General features: G+C 35.7%; 2 protein-coding genes across 2 annotated transcripts; both read left to right on the top strand.

Moving 5' to 3' along the window:
* The first annotated feature begins 1,071 nt into the window (after positions 1 to 1,071).
* Positions 1,072 to 11,869, top strand: LOC141286684 (solute carrier family 26 member 6-like). Its single transcript, XM_073818758.1, has 18 exons — positions 1,072 to 1,341; positions 2,638 to 2,777; positions 3,120 to 3,230; positions 5,335 to 5,483; positions 5,543 to 5,707; positions 5,788 to 5,934; positions 6,222 to 6,304; positions 6,419 to 6,566; positions 6,661 to 6,774; positions 8,976 to 9,053; positions 9,141 to 9,236; positions 9,343 to 9,449; positions 9,543 to 9,612; positions 10,382 to 10,471; positions 10,544 to 10,684; positions 10,883 to 10,937; positions 11,083 to 11,192; positions 11,317 to 11,869. The coding sequence occupies exons 1-18, from the start codon at positions 1,199 to 1,201 to the stop codon at positions 11,344 to 11,346; spliced, it is 1,977 nt and encodes a 658-aa protein (XP_073674859.1). The 5' UTR covers positions 1,072 to 1,198; the 3' UTR covers positions 11,347 to 11,869.
* Positions 11,870 to 13,160: 1,291 nt separating this feature from the next.
* Positions 13,161 to 24,788, top strand: slc26a6.2 (solute carrier family 26 member 6, tandem duplicate 2). The gene is made up of 19 exons (XM_073818757.1): positions 13,161 to 13,611; positions 14,045 to 14,184; positions 14,295 to 14,405; positions 15,109 to 15,284; positions 15,363 to 15,527; positions 15,752 to 15,904; positions 17,541 to 17,623; positions 17,784 to 17,931; positions 18,146 to 18,259; positions 18,393 to 18,470; positions 18,593 to 18,688; positions 18,872 to 18,978; positions 19,355 to 19,424; positions 21,624 to 21,716; positions 21,894 to 22,028; positions 22,843 to 23,052; positions 23,134 to 23,188; positions 23,285 to 23,403; positions 23,545 to 24,788. The coding sequence occupies exons 1-19, from the start codon at positions 13,463 to 13,465 to the stop codon at positions 23,566 to 23,568; spliced, it is 2,226 nt and encodes a 741-aa protein (XP_073674858.1). The 5' UTR covers positions 13,161 to 13,462; the 3' UTR covers positions 23,569 to 24,788.
* The last annotated feature ends 191 nt before the right edge of the window (positions 24,789 to 24,979 follow it).

The following is a 24,979-nucleotide window of genomic DNA, read 5'->3' as shown; positions in this document are numbered from 1 at the left end:
AACGTGGTGTTTATTATGTAGGATGTAAACAGCATTTGTGATGCATTATAAATGAGGCAACATTATAAATCTGACGTTTAAACAACAGAAAGCAATGAAAATAGTTAAGGAGAGAAATTCAGCCAAGAAATTTACTACAGGTGGCCTGAGGTTTTGTTGAGCTAGTCAGGTCATGTGCACAAGGAGTGGTTTCCTCCGGTCATATGCAACAGTATTTGGTGAATTCTCAACACAAGGTAAGAAAACTAATTAATTGATAAACTTATTTGCAATTTTATTGCACGCTCACATGTGTAGTCACCTGCCCTCACGTGTGCTCCTATCAAAGAGTGCTGACAGATTTATCTGTATCGTTATCAGTGTCGCCTGCTGATGTCTTTTAACACTTAAGACACTGAATCCTTTCATCTTGATCAGATATTTTACATGCTTTACATAGTGCATGCCTACTTAATGTTGTAACTAGTATGTTTACCTGTGTACTACTGTGTGTTGGATAATGTCCTTTACGTTTAAATATGGTAAAATATATTCTGGTGTTTTACCATCTGCTTGTGTTGAGTTCTATTCATGTACAGATAATTATGTGAATGAAACACTGCATATACTGATGTATGTCTTCTATAGCTTCAGTTTGATGTATGTAGGGTCAAAGGTCAGTTTCTACAAAGCTAATAAACATTTGTTGTTGTAAAACGAAGCAACTTCTCATTGGATAAAGCAACCCTGCCTTCTACAAGTGTCGGAAGTCACATAATTGCCCAATCATTATCTGGAGAACATAATTAACGTACTACAGTAAAAAATAGAAAGGTCTGTTCAGTACAAGTCATCGCTCACGTGATCCTAAGTAATATGATCTCTGTTCTCAGGAGTGGTAGATTAAAGTCTTTTAACCTTTGATCAGACTGAAGCCAATGAAAGACTTCCTTTACTGCTCCGGCGATAAATGTTGGTGAACATCTGAGACAATAAATAACCTTTTAGTAGCCTGTAGGAGGAAAAGTGAATAATATATGTCTGTCTCTATCCGATTATAGATTTAATTTGTTTAGCTACTGTGTTTGTTTGAGAGAAATATAATAGAAGGTTTGCTCTGAGTTCAGAGCCAAGTCATAACAGCCTCACACATGGAAAACATAATCATACACTGTTTTAGGATTGTGCTTGTTTTAACCTCCTTTTCTCCTTTTTGCAGATGGACAATCAAAGTTGTTCAGAGAGTGAGAATTTCAATCCCAATGCTGTTTATGGTCTGAATGAAGCACAGCTAGAAACTCTGGGAGAGCACAGGCCGAAGGTGCATCAGACAATTTGGGAAAAGTTGAAGGAGGAGCGCTGGTGAGTGTGGGAGCTTATTTAAGAGTAGAGATGCACCGATTGATCGGCTAGGGATCGGAATCGGCCGATTTTTCGCATGATCGGCCCGGATCGGTGACCGGCCGATCAATTTCTCCTCTTGCCGATTCCTAGCCGATTTCTTTGTTGCCAGCGGCACATGCAATTACGTCACAGCCACGCGCGCACTCACAGTCGCATGCCTTTAGTGTGAGTGAAGATGACACAAAGATCGCAGTTTGTAACATTTATAAGGCCAAAATACAACGTGAGTGAACAACCACGAACCACACGCTTGTTTATCTTGGCCCGACATGTGGTAGATCGTGCCCCTGGCTCTGCATATTTTGCATGTCTCAGTTTAGTTAACACACCTGATTCAAATAACCTGCTCGTTAGAAGTAAGCTCCGTGAATGAACTGTGTTCCAATTGACATGGGCCCTCCCCAGTGTTCATTGCTCCCTACTCCCTGAGCAGGGGAAATCCGTTGACGTTTACTACACTTTCATTCATTCACATATTTGCGCTGCGCCACTGCAGACAGCGTCTTCCCACACTAATAGTTCGAAGCGAGCATATATGTTCCATTTGAAGGTAATTAAAGCGTGCGCGACGTGAATTTAATTTGTATTTATTTACAGGTGCATTCATGTTACACTTCTCTAGTAAGTTTCATCTGTGTGTGAAGACACTGTATGAGGTGGCGTAGCGCAAATATGTGAATGAATGTTATGAAGTGTAGTAACGTTACCGCTGGATTAACTGGTGACAAGGCAGAAATGCTTCTCTTTATCAAGAAAAATTTGCCATTAATGCTCAAGTAATAGCATTTAGTACGAGCATTGGTATTTCTATCTGTTTGAAGACACAGTGCACTTTTTGTTATTAAAGTTATTGTTGTGAGATGATCCTGTAATTAATGTAAAAAAAAAAATCCATATAAAAATCATTGAAGAGAAGTAGATTTTTGTATGCCTGCTTTGTTACATATATTTTATTTCTAATGTTTTCAAGGCTCAGAGCCTTGAAAACATTATATGAGAAGATGCTGTAATTATAAAATAAATTTAATTAAAGAAAATATTTCTGTATAGGCCTATGCTTTCATTACAGTTCTTAAAAAAAATAAAATCGGAATCGGCAGGTCACACTTACTGAAAAATCGGAATCGGCCAAGAAAATTGCAATCGGTGCATCTCTATTTAAGAGGCATAATTGTGATCACAAAATAAATTAAAACAAGTGTCCATGCTAAAAATACACATTGACCCCCATATTTTTCTGTTTTTGTGCTTCAGGTGTTCAGGTCCAAGGCTAAAGAGCTGCTTCCTGTCTGTTGCACCTCTCTTGTCATGGCTGCCACAATACTCACTCAGGAAAAATGCTATTGGAGATCTCATATCAGGAATCAGTGTGGGAATCATGCATCTGCCACAAGGTTTAAAATTTGCACACAAACTCCTATATGACAACTTTATTATAAAATATAAAGAATTTATGTTGATGCAGGTGTCAACATCGATCAAAATTCGATCAGATTTGTAGGGTTCTCTGAGAGTGTAGACACTCAGGTGGTCGGTTATGATTTTCATCATCCTGTTTGTCATCTTAGACACCTACAGGTCTGTATTATCAGCTGGCAGCCGATAATTTTCTTCACAATGCGCTGTGATTCAAACCAGACAGAAAAAGTGGATGTAATGACTAATTCTATTGTACAGAACTGCACATACTCTTCTACACACAAATTACTCATTTTCTGACTTTTTGCTTTCTGTAGGAATGGCTAATGCTTTGCTGGCTGCAGTTCCTCCAGTGTTTGGACTGTATTCGTCCTTCTACCCTGTTCTCATCTACTTCTTGTTTGGAACATCTAGACACGTCTCTGTGGGTAAGTACACATAAAAAAACTCTCTCTGTAGGTACATATACATTGGCTACACACATACACAATACCACTTTGCAAGAAAAGAATATTAAAGGAATAGTTTACCCAAAAAATAAAGTGTTGTGACAAGCCCATTTGCTGATATTTAAGTAAATCAGTCCATCATTATATGTATTTTTGTAAATAATAATAAAAAATAAAAAAAATCAGACAAACTGTTGTTTGTACAAATTTTTTTATGTACATTCAGGGCATGGTGCCGAACATTTTTGTAATTAATGTCGAAACGATACGCTAATCCGTTCTCAAGATACAGCATTTTAAAGCTAAATTCAGAATGGCCGACACCAAAAATGGCTGACATGGGAAAATTGGATATGGTTCGACTCGGCATGCTCCTCCGAATCTAACCGGATAACTTCTCAAAGCACTGAGAAGTTATAAGCAAAAATAGCCATTTTTCATATGTCCTGACCACTAGGTGGCACTGTGACGAAACACTGCAGATGGCCTCAGGTCATGCATATTATATCACACACCAAGGGTGCTTCTCAATATCCCTCCTCGTTTCCTCGCTCCTCCGTCCTCCATCCTATGACCCGGAAACCGATCGAGCTCAGCCATCTTGTAGGACATCTCAATTCTCTAATAGCACTGAGAGGAGGCTAGGATCGAGGAGTGAGGAGGCTTTCTGAGGACTCTTGAGCGAGGATACAGAGGTGTATCCTATGCGGAAGTGTTTTATCGACTAAACGTGACGCACTCCTCCCCCTTCAGATATGTCATAATAATTTACATTTATATTTTACCTTTGCAGTGTAAATAATGTCATATATTTGAACAGGGCATCTTGCTTTGTTAATAATTATTATGAATGCCTTAAATAACGAACTTTAAAAACATATGGGCAGATCCTTTAGCGCAGCTGATTGAAGTGACGCTTGAGTGGTCAAGAATATTCCAATGTTCCTCCTTTGATTCCTCCGTCCTCATTTCCTTTCCTTAAATCCTTCCCTCGTATCCTAGGGGGGTGGAGCTAAGACGCGAAGAAAGGAACCAAGGAAAGGAAACGAGGATGCAAAAATAAGAAATGAAAAGCACCCCACGTTTGGTCGGAAGATATGGTTCGGAGATATGGCCTCACATTAATTTTTGCACGCTTTTCGTAGAATTAATTAGCGTGTTATTCGAGAACGGTTTGTCCAATCAACTTAAATTCCATAACTTTTTGCCAGCATGGTCTGAAGATGATCTGAGCCAATTTTGGTGAAAATCAGACAAACCGTCTAGGACGAGTTCGAAAAAGTAGGTTTTACAAACAATAAATTATAGAAAAAAAACTAAACCTTAAATGTTTTAATTTTGGTGTTCATTCGACCGGCATGACCCAAGGATTCAGAGAAAAAAAGAATTTTGATTTTACGGCTTACGGTTCAAAAGTTAGTAGCAAAAACAAAGTGAAAATTTGGACAAGTGGTGGCGCTATAGTGTTTGAGTTAGAGACTCCAAACTTGCTATGGTTAATGATGGGACTGTCCTCTATCAGTGTGCAAAATTATACAACTTTCCCACAAGCGGTTCTATGGGCTGCCATAGACTTGCGGCGGAAGAATAATAATAATAAGAAACAGAATGGATACAATAGGTGCCTACGCACCTTCGGTGCTTGGCCCCTAAATATATAATATACAAAAAAAAAAAACTTTTGTTCTCATTTGTGACCCTGGACCCCAAAACCAGTCATAAGGGTCATTTTTTTTTAAATTGAGATTTATACACCATCTGAAAGCTGAATAATTATTAAGCTGAATAAAAATGTAAATATTGAGAAAATCTCTTTTATAGTTGTTCAAATGAAGTTCTTAACAATACATATTACTAATAAAAAAATAGGTTTTGATATGTTTAGGGTAGGATATTTACAAAATATCTTCATGGAACATGATCTTTACTTAATATCCTAATGATTTTTGGCATAAAAGAAGAATAATTTTGATCCATAAAATGTATTTTTGCCTATTGCAACAAATATACCCGTGCTACATACTGCTTTTATGTTCCATTGGATGTTTAGGTATGATTGTCCAATGATCTCTCTAATCCACAGGTACTTTTTCTGTCCTTTCCATCATGGTTGGTACGGTGGCTGGTGATGTTGTGTCGGCAGGCAGCGGAGCGGAGATTAATGAAACAGAGGCTGAAAGTGCTAGAGTTGCCTTTGCAGCTCAACTGACCATTCTGTGTGGACTGATACAGGTAATTTAAACATGAGCTTAATCCTGTATTGGTGTGTGTATAAATCTCTCTCCCTATAGATTCTGCTGTATGTGCTGCGTTGTGGAGGGGTATGTCGGTGGCTGTCTCAGCCAATGGTCCGTGGATACACTACAGCAGCTGCTGTCCATGTGACAGTTCACCAGCTCCCTTTACTGATGGGCATCTCCATTGTCAGACACAGAGGAGTCTTTGCTGTGTTCTTGGTGAGAATGAGCACTGTGTGATTTATTATTAAATATTGTGTTCATTCCAGATATTAAATGTACATATATGTGTCCACCAGATGTTTTCAAACATTGTGACTGGAGTCAAGAGAGTGTTACTGGCGACAGTGGTATTGTCCCTTGTCTCTCTGGTTATACTTGTTGGTGGAAAGATGGTGAATTCACGCTGGAGTACTCGATTTCCTATTCCATGGGAGCTGGTACTGGTGCGCACATGCACAAACACACTTAAAACACATTTTTCATTTTTAAAATTGATTTTATTTGTGTTTTCAGCCTCAGTCTAGTGTTTAATACATTGCATTTAATACAGGCAGGTTTCAAGTTTTAAAATATTATAAAAAGCTAAAATTTGTGAAAGGTTTTAAGTTTGACAATGTTGTGTTAGTTTTTTTGTTTTTTTATTAATAAGAATTTTTTTATTTATTTATTGCAAAATGTCAGTTTTTGAAAACATTTCTGTGCAACAGTAATTCTTTCTTCACGTTCCTAGATTATCGTTGCCACTCTGTCGTCAGTGCATTTTGATCTGTCTGGTCAGTATGGAATACAGATTGTTGGACCCATACCAACCGGGTCAGCAAAGTGTTGGATTTTCTTTACAAAACCAATTAGCAGGAAGTATTTAGGTGCTAAAACTAATTCTCTCTCTTCTTTTGTCCCATTTCTCTTCCTTTATTTACCTCTAAGTCTCTCACCTCCCTCCCTTCCATCATTTTCTGTCTCTCAGGAGCTGTTATTGACAGCTCTTGCGTTGGCAGTAGTGTGCTATGGTTTCCAAGCTTCACTGGGCATGATGTTTGCTCATAAACATGGGTACCCCTTTCACAGCAACCAGGTAACAAGCCATTTACCAAAACTTCCCAAAAAAGACTAGTATAAATGCCTACTTTGCAGCATTCCCTTTGCCATAAATGGTCCCTCCCTCCTAGGAGCTGTTGGCAATGGGTCTATGTAACTCCATCGGCGGGATGTTTCAGTGCTTTCCAGTAAGCGGATCCATATCTCGCAGCACGGTGCAGGAGAGTACAGGCGGACAGACTCAGGTGTGAACACCTGCTGGTTAATAAAACAACCTCATGTACATGCACAACATGTGGTACATGCATTACAGTTCACTCCCTGTTTACATGTGAATCACACAACCTGAGAGGATTTCATTGTATGTTTTTACAGAAAACAGTTATACTGTTATTTAGGCAGTGGCCACAAGAAGACATTTAACATTTCAAGTACATGTATACTGTCATTCAAAAAGCCTACATATGGACAATTCTGCAGAGTTGATGCAAACTGCTATCCCACAACCAAAAAACATATTAAAAAGCTTTTAAGTATTCAAATCTTAGATGTTTACTAAGATCCTTCTGTTATCTATTGAAACCCACAATAAAATTTAAAATATCAGTAAGCGTAATATGTATAAAATCATCATTCAGTAGGAGCTTTCAATTGGAACGTGGCTGTCCTGAACCCTAACTTCTAAATTTCAACTTTTAAAAATGATATTGAAATAATTTTTGTCCATTGTTGTTTTAAAAAGTATTTTTTGGATCCTTTTAAAAAGTAAATTAAAAAATTTTTTTTATATATTTTCTTGGTAAATTCTGTAACTTTGTGAAGAAAAAAAAACGTGTCCCATATTTTTCATGTCAATACCGAAAAAGTGTATGTTTTAGTCCATTGGCTGAGACTGATTTTAACTACACCCCTATTTATGATCAGGAAATATTCCTATGTTCCAGTCTCTCATAACTACAAGGTTTGAGTTGATAGGCCCCACCATTTTGAGGTAAATGTGTTCAAAAGTCTGAAAAATGTGTAACTTTAAGGAAAGTCAGTACTGAACTCCTTATTTCTGCAGTTAATCACTTTTTAGAGAGTTATTCCATAGTATTTAGTTTTTATATGTTTACCACTGTTTAACCTCTTTGAGCTAGGTTCAAAAGTATGTAAAATTGTCACTACCGAAACATTTGATGGCGTTTCGGTAGGGACACCTTTGTGTTTTTAGGTGTTATCCCATTCAATTTTCACTACCGAAACAGTCACGACTGTAACGTTATGATTGTTTCTGTAGTGACAAAAGGGAACACATAATCCTTCATTTGGGGGAAATAAACAACATTTTAGTACAGTTATGCTAATTTTTTGTATTTTAGTATGTTTTAGTACTGTTTTAGTTTGCAAGATAAAATTCTGTAATGTGATGTGGTCACTACCAAAATTACTGTCACTACACGCTCGCAGTCGTCTTGCCAGTCAAGAAGTGTCGATCTCCGAATGCGAATGAATGGGCTCCATAGGACGAAATATTAGGCTTATATGAGGCTTTTTACAACTAGAAGGTTAATATTGTTTTTCACTTGCGACAAAACAACGAATTAGCCGTGCATTTATATGGAAATATGCTTTAGGAACTATCCATCCTCGCATTCGGAGATCGACACTTCTTGACTGGCAAGACGGCCGCGAGCGGAAACTCAAACAGTGGAAGTGAGTTGTTCAAAAACTTTCTTTTTAGTAAACTCTGTGTACACAAAGTTCTCAATGCTGGAGTTCATGTGCAGAGACCCAGGCGATACTTCGAGCAAAGTTTCATGGTGTGTCGAGCCTTCTTAGTGTTGTAAAAATATCGATTTTGATGCGCTCAAAGTTATGCCCCTAGAACTCCCATTCACCGGCCATTGACCACAAAACGAAATCACAGTCAATCTCAAAAACGGCTCGTTTGTCGTAATTATGCTTTTAGATATAAGTTTGTCTCATTTACAGTAAAAAAAACAGCCCAGGTTGCATTTTGGCAATAGTTATCCTTTAATAGGTCAATAATGTATATTACTGTGTTTCGGTAATGACACATTTGGGGAGAGGATAAATATTCCAAAATTTTCTGAAAATACAATATGAGAATTGTAATGTGTACCTTGGATATTATATAATTTGCATACATATTCATAAAAAAATTTTCCAAAAAAGTTTCCAACTCTGAATTTGGACCAATTCTGTAGAATGGCCAATATATAAAACTGTGTTAATTATTTAAAATAAAAAGCTAAATTTCCGTTGAATTAAAACAGAATTGTGCTGTAAGAACGTGTGACTATTGTTAAGCACAGATTATTAACTTATTTATCACTCTTATCAGAAAAGTGATAAGCAAACTGATAAAATGAAAGTCACACATAAAAGAAGCTGATTTTTCAAAACATCCATGAGTTTTACTCCCCCCTCTATCTTTTCTCAGGTTTCTTCTCTGGTGTCTGCTCTGATCATTCTACTGATCTTGTTGAAGTTCGGCCCCCTTTTTCAGCAGTTACCAAAGGTCCCAATACCAATTTTAATAACAAATTATATATTATAATGGATATAGCATAATAAGGTGGTTTTATATAGTGCATTTGTGTTTCAGACAGTTTTGGCAGTTATTATTTTAGTGAATCTCCAAGGGGTTTTTGCACAAGTCAAAGATGTGCCTAAACTTTGGAATACAGACCGCTTAGACCTGGTAAGGGCAACTAGTCCATTCATCCTTACATAACCGACCCATGTACAGTTTCAGGTAGGCCTCTCATCCAGGGTGTTTCCTGTTTGTGTTTCCACTGAGACTGCAGGTAGTGTGGGTAGTGACACTGCTCAGTGCCCTGGTGTTTAATCTGGACCTTGGGCTTGGCGTTGCAATTGCTTTCTCTCTGTTTACCATCGTCTTCAGGACACAGCAGTAAGTCATCTGCGTATTTACCTAGGGCATATTCTTTATTTTTCATTCGATATTTCAACTAACTCTTAAGCTTTCTCTTTCAAATATTTTCAGGCCCAGATCTGCCTTTCTTGGCCATATTGCTGGCACAGACTGTTACAAGGATCTGGAGAAATACTCAAAGGTAATATTTACACACAATCTAGCTAGAGACCAGAGAAACCAGGCTAAGCTATGTTTTGAAATGTGGTTTGAAAACATCTGAAGCATTTTCTCAGCTTAACCAAAATGATCTTCCAGCCATATCGGCTGTTTTTCAGATGAGCAGCCACCTAAAATAGCTAATGACCATAAATTACCAACAACATACTACCAGTCAAAAGTTTAAAATAATTAAAGAAACAGTACACCTAAAAAAGAAAACGGATGTCGACTGACAAGGAAGAGAAGAAATTGTTGAATAATTTTCTTTGCACACAAAAAGTATTTTCTTAGCTTTTTAAATTACGGTTTAACCACTGATGTCACGCTGACAATTTTAACAATGTCCTTGCTACCTTTCTGGCCCTTGTACATGGTAATTACATTCCTGTCTGTGTCTATATATCTTAATCTAATTTGATCTTATCTTATATCTTATCTAAATTTCTTGACGTCTAACGTGTTTGGAACGACATGAGGGTAAGTAATCAGTGGAAGGATTTTCATTTTTGGGTGAACTATCCCTTTAATGACTGTTTTAATGTTATTAAAAAAAATCCTCTTATTCTCACCAAGGCTTCATTTTTTAAAATCAAATTTTGAAATATCAGTTTTATATTTTCATACATTTAAAAAGTAATTTATTTCTGTTATAGCAAAGCTGAATTTATTCATATATTTAATAATGTGAATTATACATAAAATATACACAACACATAAAATATAAATCCCTAAATTTTGGGTTGGTTCAGGCATGCCAGATCCCTGGAGTGACTGTGTTTTCCTGTTGTAATCCACTTTACTACGCTAATGCAGACCAGACCTTCACATCACTCAAACAGGTACGACGTCTATTACAGCTCTCTGTTTTCCATTCACTGAGTTAAATTTTATTGCTCTTTTTGTACATGCAGGCAGTTAGTAATGGCATTAATGAGAATCCCGAAGTAGTTCCTCCAGACCAGCAGGGGGCTCAGATTGCACAGCGCTGCGTTATTCTGGAGCTCAGTGGAGTCACCTTCATGGACTCAGTGGCCATGGGCTCATTCAAATCAGTTAGTGGCACAGAACACACTTACACACATACCCACACGTAGAACTGTTGATATTTTACCAGAGATGTCCAGAAATGGGTTATCTATTGCTGGCTCTCATTAACTCCTAACCAACAAATGGCAGTTTAGATTCTGCATGTCACCGTGATAGTGTTTAAATGCAAACATGCATGTCTTACCGCTTTCTCTGGGTCACAGGTGCTGCAGGAATTTGAGAACACACAGATCTTGTTTTTCTGTGCTGCATGTCCAGGTTACGCGTCTCACACATTCTCAAATATAGTGTCATAAGATGAATTTTAAAGGGGTAGTTCATCCTTAAGAACTGGTATTTAATAGCCTACATTTTATGCGTTCATACTGTATATTTACTGTGTTTCTTGTGTGCTTGTCTCTAGATGGTTTACTATCTCAAATGAAGAATCATGGCTTTGTTCCAGATTTTCTGTCTCTTTCTTCTTTTTTCCCTTCAGTGCATCATGCAGTCCTGCATTACCAAAGACTACAGGTTTGTGGTTAAGTGATGTTATATCTGTTATTTTTGCTCTTTGTGTATGTATGCTGTTGTAGTTCTCTGTTATTCAATAGCTTTTTCTGTTCTGGTTCTGGTTCAATTACGCTTCTATTTATAGAACACAGGCACAGATGTTACAGAGCTTTGACCTCTGGCGACCTCACTTCCTGAACGATGAACTCAGCAAATACATGACCCTACTGAGCTTGAGACTTGACTCTTCTTGAAGGAATGGAAAAGGAATACAAGAACTTCCCAATATTGATTTAATGGTTTGGAGCAACTTTGTACATTCATCTGGATTTGAGGTGATGTGTGGCAACAGATGCTTGTTTATCGGCTATCGAATGTTAAAATAAACACTGGCACCATGGTCAGAATGACTTGTTTACGATTTTACCTCTGTATTTTGCTTTTTAATTTACTTGTTTGTTGATTTGTTCTGCTTTTAGAGGGATAGCTCACCCAAAAAATAAAATCCAAACCCTCGTTCCAAACCCGCAAGATCTTCGTTCATCTTTGGAACATAAGTTAAAATATTTTTGATGAATTCTGAGAGCATTCTGACCCTGCATAGACAGTAATGCAACTGACATGTTCAAGGCCCAGAAAGGTAGTAAGGACATCATAAAAATAGTCCAATAATAGTGGTTAAATTGTAATTTTCAGAAGAATACGAGAATACTTTGTGTCCAAAGAAATCAAAATGAATGACTTTATTCAACAATCTTCTGGTCAGGTGCATTTTTGCATGCAAAAAGTATTTTTATAGCTTCATAAAATTAAGGTTGAACCACATGGACTTTTTTTCAGTGTCCTTACTACCTTTTTTGGGTCTTGAACATGTCAGTTGCCTTGCTGTCTATGCAGGGTCAGAAAGCTCTTGGATTTCTTTAAAAAATATCTTAATTTTTGTTTCAAAGGCGAGCAAAGGTCTTACTGGTTTGGAATGACATAAGGGTGAGTAATTAATGACAGAATTTTCACTTTTTGGGTGAACTATCCCTTTAAATCAGTTTTTTTTATCATTATTCGATTTCAGATTAGATGACTGTTTGAAATAGTTAATAAATGCTCAAATATACAGTGTCTTTAAAACATTATTATACAGGTCTGTGCAAATCTGCAACACTCTTAACATATATTTTATGTTACAGACCAATTTGGTTTGGATAAAATGTAGTAAAATATATATAATAAGACAGTAAAATAAATACAATATGTACAAATAACAAATTTAGAAATATAAATGTTATGGAAAATAATTAATAACACTCACAGTGCACCAACTCAGTACAATTCATATAGTATACATGAAGTTCTCACATGTGCAATGCTGAAATGTTGGTGATTTGGACCATAAATGTTATTAGAAGAGACTTTGTTCTTTGGGCAGATGTTGGGGAGAGGCTACATTAATATTTAATAAGCTCACAATGCATGGGGAGATACCGTTCTAAAGCTGATCATAATGACAGACTAATCCTAACTCTACAGAAACACAAAACTTATAGCATTTTTGGTTTAATGAAATGGTACTCCAATGGAGAAAGTTCCCAAATTTTGCCAAAGAAATGTTTCGTCAGCATTTCCTCAGCTTTAGGGACAGTGTTAGTTAATGAATGTATATCTAGTTAAAAATACAAACAGTCATGATTACATGGCATAATTACAATTTAATATACAGGTCTGTGTATGACATTTACTGGATCAAAACAAACACATCAAAGATCTTGTGGCGAAGATCTACTCTTGACAATTGACTCATAAAAAGCGCATGCTTTTGCAGGATGAACACGTTTTCTATCTAATCACACCAAGATAAGGTGGCATTGGTTTCTAGTGTGAAAGTTTCCAACATTGACTCTGAAGAACACCCCCCCCTTCTCTCTCTCTCTCTCTCTCTCTCTCTTTTTGGGACTTTGCTCCCCATATGGACACATTCGAATTCTATCAGTGAGTGTGTAAATGGATCAGACCGGGTATCAGAAAGGGCAGGATACACATTAACACAAAGCCAGGGACACTAATAAATTCATCGCTGTCCAGAGCTTCACTGCACGAGCAGCAGACCTGTGGAGCTCTCACTTCAAATCACCGGAGAACATCCTTGAGAATTGTTCTGGGTCTGTTTGCATGGACATTAAGGACTGAATTTTCATTGTGAAGACAGATTTTTGACGATCTATGCACTGGACTTGATCTGAACAGTGAAAAATTTAATAAAGTTTCAGGATCACGTTTAAGTTGAGAAAGGATTCAGGATGGAAGAAGAGATGCATGACAGAGATGTCAGGAAAAGAGTGCCTTATAACATTCAGAGAGATGTACTGGATGAGCCCAGTGTCGACAAAGTTGCTCAGAAATCGGATTTCAAGATTTCAGCAAAAGAAAAACTCAAAGATGCTGTCAGGTATGTCAATATGGGCTTTATTTGATTTGATATTTTTACTGTTTGAGATGATTTTAAGTTTAAGAGAAGCGTTTAATTGATCTCATGATTTGTTTTGTCCTCATTTTGCTTTAATGAAAACAAAATGAGCTATAGCTGAAAAAAATGTGTAGAAATAACAAATTTCACCTGTTTTTGGTTTGTAAACATTACGAATAATTATAAAGAACTGGCAATAATAGGATTAGAATTTTCTTGTAAAACATATTCCAATTATCTTTAACTTAACATGAATTTCAACTTCAAACCTAATGATCATGTTGTCTAGCATGAAATGAGAATGATCCAAATAGCATCTTGTGCTTTAATGGATGCAACAACATCTTAATGATGTGAAAGGCAATTATCTTGTTCTTCTGTGTTTCATAATTTTCTCTTTTTCTTTGTACATCAGGTGTACAGGCCCAAGGTTTAAGAGCTGTTTCTTTACATTTGTTCCTCTCTTTGCATGGCTGCCACGATACCCGTTTCGAGAAAACGCTATTGGAGATCTAATATCAGGAATCAGTGTGGGAATCATGCACCTGCCACAAGGTCCAACACAAACACTGTATTACTAAAGCACACACATTATTTAAGACAGACCTAAACAAAAACACAAAAAAACATGCACATGTAACCTACAATGTGTTTTGTTTGTGTAGGTATGGCATATGCTTTGCTGGCTGCGGTCCCTCCTGTTTTTGGTCTGTATTCTTCCTTCTACCCCATTCTCATCTACTTCATATTTGGAACTTCCAGACACATCTCTGTGGGTAAGTACACCCCCCCCCCCCCCTTTTTATTTCTAGTGTTCTTAAAAACATAGTTCACCAAAAACTCATACCCTCATTTCATTCTAAACCTACAGTTGAGGTCAAAAGTTTACATACACCTTGCAGAATCTGCAAAATGTTAATTATTTTACCAAAATAAGAGGGATCATGCAAAATGCATGTTATTTTTTATTTAGTACTGACCTGAATAAGATATTTCACATAAAAGACATTTACGTATAGGCCACAAGAGAAAATAATAGTTGAATTTATAAAAATGACCCATTCAAAAGTTTACATACACTTGATTCTTAATACTATGTTGTTACCTTAATGATCCACAGCTGTTTTTGTTTGTTTGTTTGTTTAGTGATAGTTGTTCATGAGTTCCTTGTTTGTCCAGAACAGTTAAACTGCCTGCTGTTCTTCAGAAAAATTCTTTAGGTCCCACAAGTTCTTTAGTTTTTCAGCTTTTTTGTGTATTTGAAACCTTTCCAACAATGACTGTATGATTTTGAGACCCATCTTTTCACACTGAGGACAACTGAGGGACTCTATTACAGAAGGTTTAAATGCTCACTGATGCCTCAGAAGGAAACGCAATGTATTTTGAGTGAACTATTAATTTAAACCCACCTAGACTTTTAGCCCCTACAAACATACTGTAGAAAAAATAGTCATATTTTCTAATCTTTGTCTACAGGTACGTATGCCGTTATGAGCGTTATGATTGGCGGCGTGACAGAGCGTCTGGCACCAGACTCGGACTTCATATTACCAGGCAATGACACCAACAGCACCATCATAGACATTGTCAGCCGTGATTCAGAGAGGGTCAAGATTGCTGCCACTGTGACTTTCTTATCTGGCATTTTCCAGGTAGGATTATTTCGAAGTGTACATGGCTTTGAAGTTGTGTATTGTGACTAAGTGTTTGTGTGGTGTCTGTGTGTGTAGTTGCTTCTTGGATTGGTTCGGTTTGGTTTTGTGGTGACGTATCTCTCAGAGCCATTGGTGAGAGCTTATACGACAGGGGCTGCCATTCACGTTATCGTCTCCCAGCTCAAATATTCCTTTGGCATCAGTCCAGAGCGATACAGCGGACCTTTGTCTCTTATATATGTGAGTATGAACACACACACACACACACACACAGTCGCAAACACTTAATTAAGGGCTATTCTGAACTGATATGCAAAAGAGCACAGATAAGGACAAATAATCACACCTATGTGTAATTTGTGTGTAGTGCTCCCTAGTGGTTGGGGTTATGGTTTGACTTTGCCAATTGCTACATATGATTTTAATACTGTTTTCTCTATTTATTTTTCTTTCTCTCTCTCCAGACAATAATACATATTTGTGCATTGCTCGGAAAGACTAATATTGGTACTTTGGTGGTTAGCATTGTAACCATCGTAGGTCTGATCATTGCAAAGGAACTTAGTGCCTTGGCAGCACGCAAAATCCCTGTTCCGATTCCTGTTGAGCTGTTCACTGTGAGTTACCTCATACAGTTAAACACATGCACAAACACGCTTACTTAACTGTGGACATATATAGACTAGTTTATAATTTGTTTTTTATTTATTTACTTACTATAAAAAAAAAATTGATTCTATCAAAATGTTAGCAGTTTTTATGGAAGCCCATTTCCACCATTGAATAAAAACATTTAAAAATGTAATTGCGTCTTTTTATCTCACAGTTCTGACACAATTGCGAGTTATAAAGTCGAGTTGCGAGAAACGTTTTTATCTCTCAATTCTGACCTTTTTTCTTGTATTTGCGAATTCACACCTCATGATTCTGATACAAAATTTCAATTCTGACCTTTTTCTCATAACTGTAAGATATAAACTCGCAATTTTAAGAAAAAAAGTGAGAGTTGCCTGTTTTTATCTCCCAATTCTACATTTTTAAAAAAAAAATGCATGATATAAACTCAATTCTGACTTTTTCCTGATGTTTTTTCTTGCAATTGATCATTCAATTCTTACAATTCTGACTTTTTTCTCAGAATTGTGATACAAAATTGCAATTGCAGATATAAACTTCAGAAAAAAAGTCAGAATTGCCTGTTTGTATCTCACATTTCTAAAAAAAAAATCTAAAAATTGCATGATATAAACTAAATTCTGACGTTTTTCTTGTTTTTTCAGCAGTTGCGACATATCTAAATTCTGACTTTTTTCTCAGAATTGTGATACAAACTCGCAATTCTGACTCTTTTTCAGAATTGTGAGAACTCATTCTGACTTTTTTCTCACATTGCGAATTCACATCTCACTTTTCTGACTTGTTTTCTCAGAATTTATATAAACTCACAATTTTAAGAAAAAATTCGCAAATTTTTTTTCTCAAAATTGCATAATATAAATTCTCAGTTCTGACTTTTTTCTTTTTTTTTCTTGCAATTGCGAATTCACATCTCACATTTCTGACTTTTTTCTCAGAATTGTGAGATATAAACTCACAATTTTGATAAAGTCAGAATTGCCTGTTTATATCTCACAATTGTGAGTTTTTTTTCTCAAAATTGCATGATGTAAACTCTCAATTATGACTTTTTCTGATTTTTTTCTTGCAATTGCAAGATTCTGACTCTTTTTATCAAATTTGCAAGATATAAACTCGCAATTGCGAGTGATACAGCCAGAATTGCACAGTATAAACTCACAATTTTGAGTAAAATGTCACAGTTGCTAGATATAAACTTTTTTCTCAGAATTGAGAATTTTGTTCTATATAATTCTATATATTAAGATACAAACTTGCAATTCTGAGAAAACATCCCGTCTTTTTTTCCCTCAGAACTGGACTTTATAACTCACAGCTGCAAGTTTATGACTTTTTTCTCAAAATTGTGAGTTTCTTTCTCACAATTATGAGAAAAAAGGTCAGAATTACACGTTAGTATCATGCAATAGCAAGAAAAAAAAGTCAGAATTGCAAGATGTACACTCGAAATTTAGAGGAAAAAAAGTCAGAATTGCAAGATAAAATGTCACAATTACTTTTTTTAATCTTCTATTCAGTGGCGCAAATGGGCTTCCACAAGTTTTGCTTGCACTTTCTATTTAGGGTAATGTAACATATTGCTTCTTAAAGCTTTTGTCTTATTTGTGTGTATAGATTGTTATCGCTACTGTGGTGTCATGGCAGATGGATTTGAAGTCTGAATATGGTGTTGAAGTGGTTGGACAAATCCCATCAGGGTGAGTCCAACAAACAACTATAAAGCACAAATACAATTGTGCAGCACTAACATAGTATGTGTGACCTAATGGTCATGGTTACAGCAACAAAACACAACCACAGCATCTTAGTACATCTTCAAGCTCAAATACTCATCTGCATCTTATTTTCACATTGTAGTCTGCAGGCTCCTGTGGCGCCAGCTGTCTCACTGTTGGGTTCAATGATCGGTGATGCTTTTGCACTGGCTGTTGTTGGTTATGGTATTGCCATCTCACTGGGTCGAATTTTCGCCCTCAAATATGCCTACAAAGTCGACAGTAACCAGGTAAGAGACTCTAAATGCCTGTAGAAGATATACATATCTATATATAATATTTATATACATATTTAACAAGCACACATTACATTGATCATTAGTGACAGTGATGCTATTTGTTCTTTGCTAAGTTGCCGAAAGTCTTTAATCTAAACAATATTGTTTTGCACTTAAATCTAAAACATTGAACTCTTTTTCTCCTACTGTCTGTTCTCTGGATCAGGAGCTTATAGCGTTGGGTCTATCTAACTCCGTTGGAGGCTTATTCAACTGCTTTGCTATCAGCTGTTCGATGTCACGCAGCATGGTGCAGGTCAGCACAGGGGGGAAGTCACAGGTGAGAACTTAAGCATATCTGACATAACTTCATTTTCACCATTCTTTCGCTAGCTAGTTCTGAATAGATAGATGGTGAATTCTTTAGACTACTGTTTTTTGGGTGAAAGTTCAAATCTTTGTTGTTCTCTCAGGTGGCTGGAGCGATTTCTGCTCTAGTAATTCTGGTGATCTTGTTAAAGATTGGAGAACTTTTTGAGGAGCTGCCAAAGGTTAGTACCCTGAATCAGCCCTTGTGTGGGCCTGGCGGTAATATTTATAATTACTTAATCTATGTGTCAATTTACAAAGATATATATAGACATATTATATATGTGTGTGCTGGTTTCTTTAGGCTGTGCTTGCTGCTATAATCTATGTAAACCTGCATGGCATGATGAAGCAGTTTGGAGACATCTGCTCTCTCTGGAGGACCAACAAAGTGGATATGGTGAGACAACAGGAAGGAGGGGGTTTCATAAAAAAGCAAAGCTTATGCAACACATTAAAAATAGACCTATACATAGCCAAAATATGACTGAGAATGAGGAGAATGAATAGAGTGACACAAAAAGAAAGTAAAAAGGAAAGATCGGAATTGACAGTTTATTGTCTCTGTTGTTTGTGTGTTTAGATGGTGTGGGTGATGACTTTCATCTTGACAATATTGCTTAATCCTGATCTGGGACTGGCTGCATCTATCGCCTTCTCCATCCTCACTGTCGTCTTCAGAACTCAACTGTGAGTGACAGAAACCACACACACAAAGCTAAATAATTCACAAATGCGCATTTAACTGTGGTACATGTGCCATTTTCCCATAGTCCTGGGCACTTGACTAAACCACATACATGTGCACTGTTTACATACTTCAGTGACAATATAATACAGGTTCTGCAAGCAGTCTGCATGTTTAACTTTACACTGCTGAAATCTGAACGTCATATTGGATTTCCTTTTGAGCTCCCTTAGATTGGCCATATGCACCATTGGCTTAGTGGCTGAAATTCCTGTTCTTGACAGCATCAAATAAACAGTTTGCATAAGAATTCACTATCTGTCCCTCCTTGTGTTGACTCCTTTCTTCTTCTCTACCTATTTTTTCTCCCTGCAACAGACCAAAATACTCTATTCTTGGCCAGGTTCCTGGCACTGATATCTATAAACCAGTAGAGGACTACAATCAGGTGATTATGACCATAACAACACCACCACCCACACCAACAATTTATGCAGCTATGTTCACTGTGTTCAGCTGATTCTTTAGTTTTTATGGTCTAGTTACACTACCAGTCAAAAGTTTTTTTTTTTTTAGAAACCTCACCAAGCCTGCATTTATTTCATCCAAAATACGGCAAAAGCAATAATATTGTCAAATATTTTTACTCATTAATATAACTGCTTTCTATGGAAGTCCGTTGTCACCACTGAATAAAAAATGAAAAAGGTAATTGCGACTTTTTATCTTGCAATTCTGACTTTTTTTCTAACAATTTCAAGTTTACATCTCGGAATATTGATTTTTTTTTTTTTTTTCTCTCAGAACTGTGAGATATAAAAGCACAATTGTGAGTTAAAAAGTCAGAATTACAGGATATAAATGCTCAGTTGAGAGAACTAAAGTTATAATAACTGACTTTTTTCTCAGTGCCAGAAACTGCCTTTTTTTATTCAGTACTGAAAACAGGCTTCCATGGCTATCTATTTGAATATATTTTAAAATGTAATTTATTTCTGTGATCAAAGCTAATTTTCAGCATCAGTGCTCCAGTTTTCATTATCACATGATCCTTCAGAAATCATTCTAATATGCTGATTTGCTGCTCAAGAAACATTTATTATTATTATTATTTTTATTATTATTATTATCAATATTTAAAACAGCTGAGTTAATTTTTTTTAGGTTTCTTTGAAGAATAGAAAGTTTTTAAGATCAGCATTTATCTGAAATAAAAAGCTTTTGTAACATTATGCACTATACCATTATAAATCTTGGAGTCCGTATACTTTTTTGGGAAAGAGTGATGATACAAACATTTATGTTGTTACAAAAGATTTATATTCCAGATAAATGCCGTATTTTGTTCTTCTGAACTTTCTATTCATCATCAAAAAAAAAAAAAAAAAACACTGTAAAAATTCTACTTAGCTGTTTTTAACAATAATAATAATAATAATAAAAGTTTTTCGGGCAGCAAATCTGAATATTAGAATGATTTCTGAAGGATCGTGTGACATTCAGCATTGAAATCACATGAATAAATTACATTTTAAAATATATTCAAATAGAAAAATGGTAAATATATGGTAAAATTATTTAGAAGTTTTGCTGTACTTCACATAAATGCAGGCTTGGTGAGCAGAAGAGACTTCTTTAAAAAACAATTCAAATCTGACTGTTCAAAATCTTTTGACTGGTAGTGTATCAGAGGTCATACTAATTTGACTGGGTTGAATTGAAAGGCATAATCCGTCTTTAAATTTCTGCTGCACTCTGTCCTTTTAAAACAGCTTGTAACTCATGGTTAAGAACCTGAATTACAGCATACTTCCAGAAACACCTTTCATGCTAGCTTATCTCAGAGAATCTAATGAGTGTCACGTATCCTTCCAAGAACATGACCTGTGTTTTACATGTTTTTACATGTGTTGGTTACTATTGCTTTATAGTTCTGTGATGCGTTTGAATGAGTGGGTGTTGAAGTTTCATTTACTGAATACGTAACATTATAGTTCTGTAAGCGAGACCTAGTAATAAATAGTATTTATAAAGTAGCTAATATGTGTTATGTGTGCAGGTGATCAGGCAAAAAGTAGTCGTATGTTGTAGTGCAATTGAAACTGTATCCTTAAATGGATAGTTCACCCAAAAATAAAAATTCTGTCATTAATCACTCACCGTCATGTAGTTCCAAATCTGTAAGACCTTACCTATCATCTTGAGATCACAAATTAAGATATTTTTGATGAAAACCGAAATGTTAGTAAGGACATAGTTAAAATAGTCCATGTGACATCAGTGGTTCAACCCTAATGTTATGAAGCTGCGAGAACGGCTTTATTCAACAATTTCTTCTCTTCCGTGTTTGTTTTCGATGCACGTTCATTCCTCTGCTTAAAAACAAGGCACATGTGTCCTGGTACTCTTGTAAAGACTGACACGGAAGAGAAGAAATTGTTGAATAAAGTCATTATTTTATTTTTTTTGTGCACAAAAGGTATTTTCGTAGCTTCATAACATTGAGAAAACTGATTGCCAATATTGTTTTACAAAGTTTATGCAATCATTTTAAAAAGTATTTAATTAAATTTGATGAAAAATGTTAATTTTTATTATTTTCTGTTACTTTAAGTATAATTTCTATGTACTTTTTACACACTGACAGGTGAAGGAGATCCCTGGTGTAATGATTTTCCGTTCATCTGCAACATTGTACTTTGCCAACGCTGAAATGTACATTGATGCACTCTATGACAAGGTACACACATATTTTCGTAAAGAGCAATTACGAGACATTTCTCACAACAGGCAATTATCCCAAACATAGCTCTAACATAAACATTCACTGCGCAATTATCCCAAACAAGTTACACACAGCACGTGCACAGGTCAGGACATTCATGCAATAAAAATAAATGTTCGTGTTTGTGTGCAGACTGGGGTAGATGTGGCTAAGCTTCTCTCGCACAAGAAAAAACTGGAAGCCAAGAGACTCCGAAAAGAAAAGAAAGCTGCAAAGAAAGCAAAGAAAGAGGCCAAGAAAAGAGCTAAAGAAGCCGCAAGAGCTGAGGTTTGCATTTGAAGAGATTTTGTGTATGCGTGGAAATAAGTGAGAAAATACACTACCAGTCAAAAGTTTTTGAACAGTAGGATTTTTAATGTTTTTAAAGAAGGTGCGCACCAAATCTGCATTTATTTGATCCAAAGTACAGCAAAACAGTAAAATTCAGAAATATTTTTAGTATTTAAAATAAGTGTTATCTATTTGGATATATTTTAAAATGTAATTTATTCCTGTGATTTTTAAGAGGACTTTTTTAGCACCATTACTACAGTCACATGATCCTTCAGAAATCATTCTAATATTTTGATTTGCTGCTCAAAAACATTTATTATTATTATTATTATTATTATTATGCTGAAAACAGCGGAGAATTTTTTCAAGTTTCTTTGATGAATAAAAAGTTCAGAATAGCATTTATTTGAAATAGAAATCTATTGTAACATTATTAATCTCTTTATCATCACGTTTGATAAATTTAAAGCATTCTTGCAACATGAAAGTATTCATTCCTATAATTCCTTTCCCCAAAAAATAAATAAATAAATAATAATTTATGTTTTTGAGCAGCAAATCACAATATTAGAAGGATTTCTGAAGGATCATGTGACTGTAGTAATGGTGCTAAAAAGTCCTCTTAAAAATCACAGGAATAAATTACATTTTAAAATATATTCAAAAAGAAAACAGTTATTTTAAACACTAAAAACATTTTAAAATTATACTGTTTTGGCAGTACTTTTTTATACATTAAAAATCTTTTGACTGGTACTGTAAGTGTTTGCATTTTCTGACTTAGTCAGTGGTCTCTGCTTTTAACCAGGAGCAGGAACCAGAGTTGTCAGACACAGATGAAAGTGGAGAAGAACCAGAGGCAAATGGGGATGTGCATAAGTTGTCAGAAGCAAAGGATGTGGTTGCTGTGGAGGTGGGACCCGACCCTGACAATGATACCAGGCTCCCAGGGGCAATCATTCTTGACCTGAGCCCCGTCAACTTCCTGGATACAGTTGGTGTAAAGACTCTACGCAATGTGAGAAACAATCTGTACTCATTAGTGACTTATTAAACATAACATGTTTTAATCTTGTTAAAACCTTTTGTTTAACTTTAGATCCATAAAGATTACGGAGAGGCTGGTGTACAGGTGTACCTGAGTGGCTGCCAGAGTAAGTGACCAATACAAACCAATAAGTTTTGACTTTAAAATACCAGTCAAGATGTGCTTGTTTGTCATCACTATTTGTGTTGTCTCTCTCTTTCAGGAGGTGTTGTGGAGAGTATGGAGAAGGGCGATTTCTTCAATGAGAAAGTAACCAAATCGATTCTTTTCTCATCGGTACATGATGCTGTTCTTTACTGCCAACAAGGAAACGGCGAGGAGGTAGAGTACATCCTTATCTCACAAACACACATATCAAATGCTTTCTAATCTTTATCAGACGTGTTGAGTGTTGGTGGCCCAGACAGTATTTTGAGACAAACATGAATGCTTAAGCAATTGATTGACTTTGTGTTTTTACAGGTTATGCAGGGAACACATTTGTAAATCCAAACACCAAACGTTATACAGAACACTCCGGAGCACAGAGCTGGATTGTTATTTATTGTGCATTTCATCATGGGGAAGAACAAGCTAAGGAGGTGTTTTAATGAATCATTAGCTTTTTTGCAATAATAAACAGAGACAGTTTTGAATGTGAAATGTGTAAAAATAGATCTGACATGTAGACAAGTAAAATGTAAATCAGTGTCTTAGTTGTGAAACATCTAAATAACAGGTTATTTCAGGTTGTGAGTTCCAATATTACACATGAATGTGAATCCAGTTTTCACAACAGAATCAGTTCCCATTTTTGCAATGTGCACTGCCGTTCAAAAGTTTGGGGTCAGTAGTTTGATTTGATTGATCAAAAAGTGTCAGTTAAGACATTTAAAATGTTACAAAAGATTTTTGTCAAATAAAAGCTGTTGTTTTGACATTTCTATTCATCAGAGAATCTTTAAAAAAATATGTATAAAAATACAAAGCTTCACAACCCACAAAACCAGTTGTAAGTAGCATGGGTATATTTGTAGCAATAGTCAACAATACATTGTATGGGTCAAAATGATCGATTTTTCTTTTGTGCTAAAATCATTAGGATATTAAACAAAGATAATGTTCCATGAATATATTTTGTCAATTTCCTGCGGTATATATCAACACTTAATTTGTGTTTAGATTCCAGATTTTCAAATAGTTGTATATCGAGCCAAATATTGTCTGAGCCTAACTAAACATTCATCAATGAAAAGGTTATTTATTCCACTTTCAGATGAGGTATTAATATCATCAGTTAAAAAAAAATGACCCTGATGACTGGTTTTGTGGTCCATTTTCACATGTTTTTGTGTGTGTGTGCTCAAATCAGCATATTAGAATGATTTCTGAAGCATCATGTGACACTAAAAACTGGATTAATGCTGAAAATTCAGCTTTGCCATTACAGGAATGAACTGATTGGAATTAATTTGGGAGAAAAAAAATGTTTAAAAATGTGAGAATATTTCATATTAGTTTTTACTGTGTTTGTCATCAAAAAATGCAGCCTTGTGGCAAGCATAAAGACTTCTTTGTTACGACCCCAAACTTTAAAATGGTATTGTAATTACCATTTATAAATTTAAATATATATTTTAGTATGTATAAAGTGTGTATGCTTTTTATTATCTTTGTATGCTGTGTATTTAGAATCATTCTAACTTAAATAAACAGTCATTTTCTTATTCTTGTGTTGAAATTGTTAGTAAATTATCTGCCATGTTAGATTACTCTTATCTGTGAAAATATTTATCCCCAAGAACAGGTTATTACTCTTTTTTTAAATTCATTCTAAAGTGCTGATAAGCACCTCTGTAATATTTACAAGTAATCACCGTGGTTCATTTCCTTTGGGTGGGTGCTGTTTTCCTGTAAT

This window comes from Garra rufa, chromosome 15 (genome assembly GCF_049309525.1).
Source record: "Garra rufa chromosome 15, GarRuf1.0, whole genome shotgun sequence".
Taxonomy (NCBI): domain Eukaryota; kingdom Metazoa; phylum Chordata; class Actinopteri; order Cypriniformes; family Cyprinidae; genus Garra; species Garra rufa.
Note: the sequence above shows the minus strand (reverse complement) of the source record. Positions and strands in the feature narration are given on the sequence as shown.

Excerpts from the sequence above, each read along its gene's own strand:
- LOC141286684 (XM_073818758.1), top strand. The coding sequence starts at position 1,199 with ATGGACAATCAAAGTTGTTCAGAGAGTGAGAATTTCAATCCCAATGCT. Across the intron at positions 5,484-5,542 it reads TTCTGTGTGGACTGATACAG|ATTCTGCTGTATGTGCTGCG; the intron begins GTAATTTAAACA and ends CTCTCCCTATAG. Across the intron at positions 10,938-11,082 it reads TTTCTGTGCTGCATGTCCAG|ATGGTTTACTATCTCAAATG; the intron begins GTTACGCGTCTC and ends GCTTGTCTCTAG.
- slc26a6.2 (XM_073818757.1), top strand. The coding sequence starts at position 13,463 with ATGGAAGAAGAGATGCATGACAGAGATGTCAGGAAAAGAGTGCCTTAT. Across the intron at positions 18,979-19,354 it reads GTCGTCTTCAGAACTCAACT|ACCAAAATACTCTATTCTTG; the intron begins GTGAGTGACAGA and ends TCCCTGCAACAG. Across the intron at positions 23,189-23,284 it reads GTACCTGAGTGGCTGCCAGA|GAGGTGTTGTGGAGAGTATG; the intron begins GTAAGTGACCAA and ends TCTCTCTTTCAG.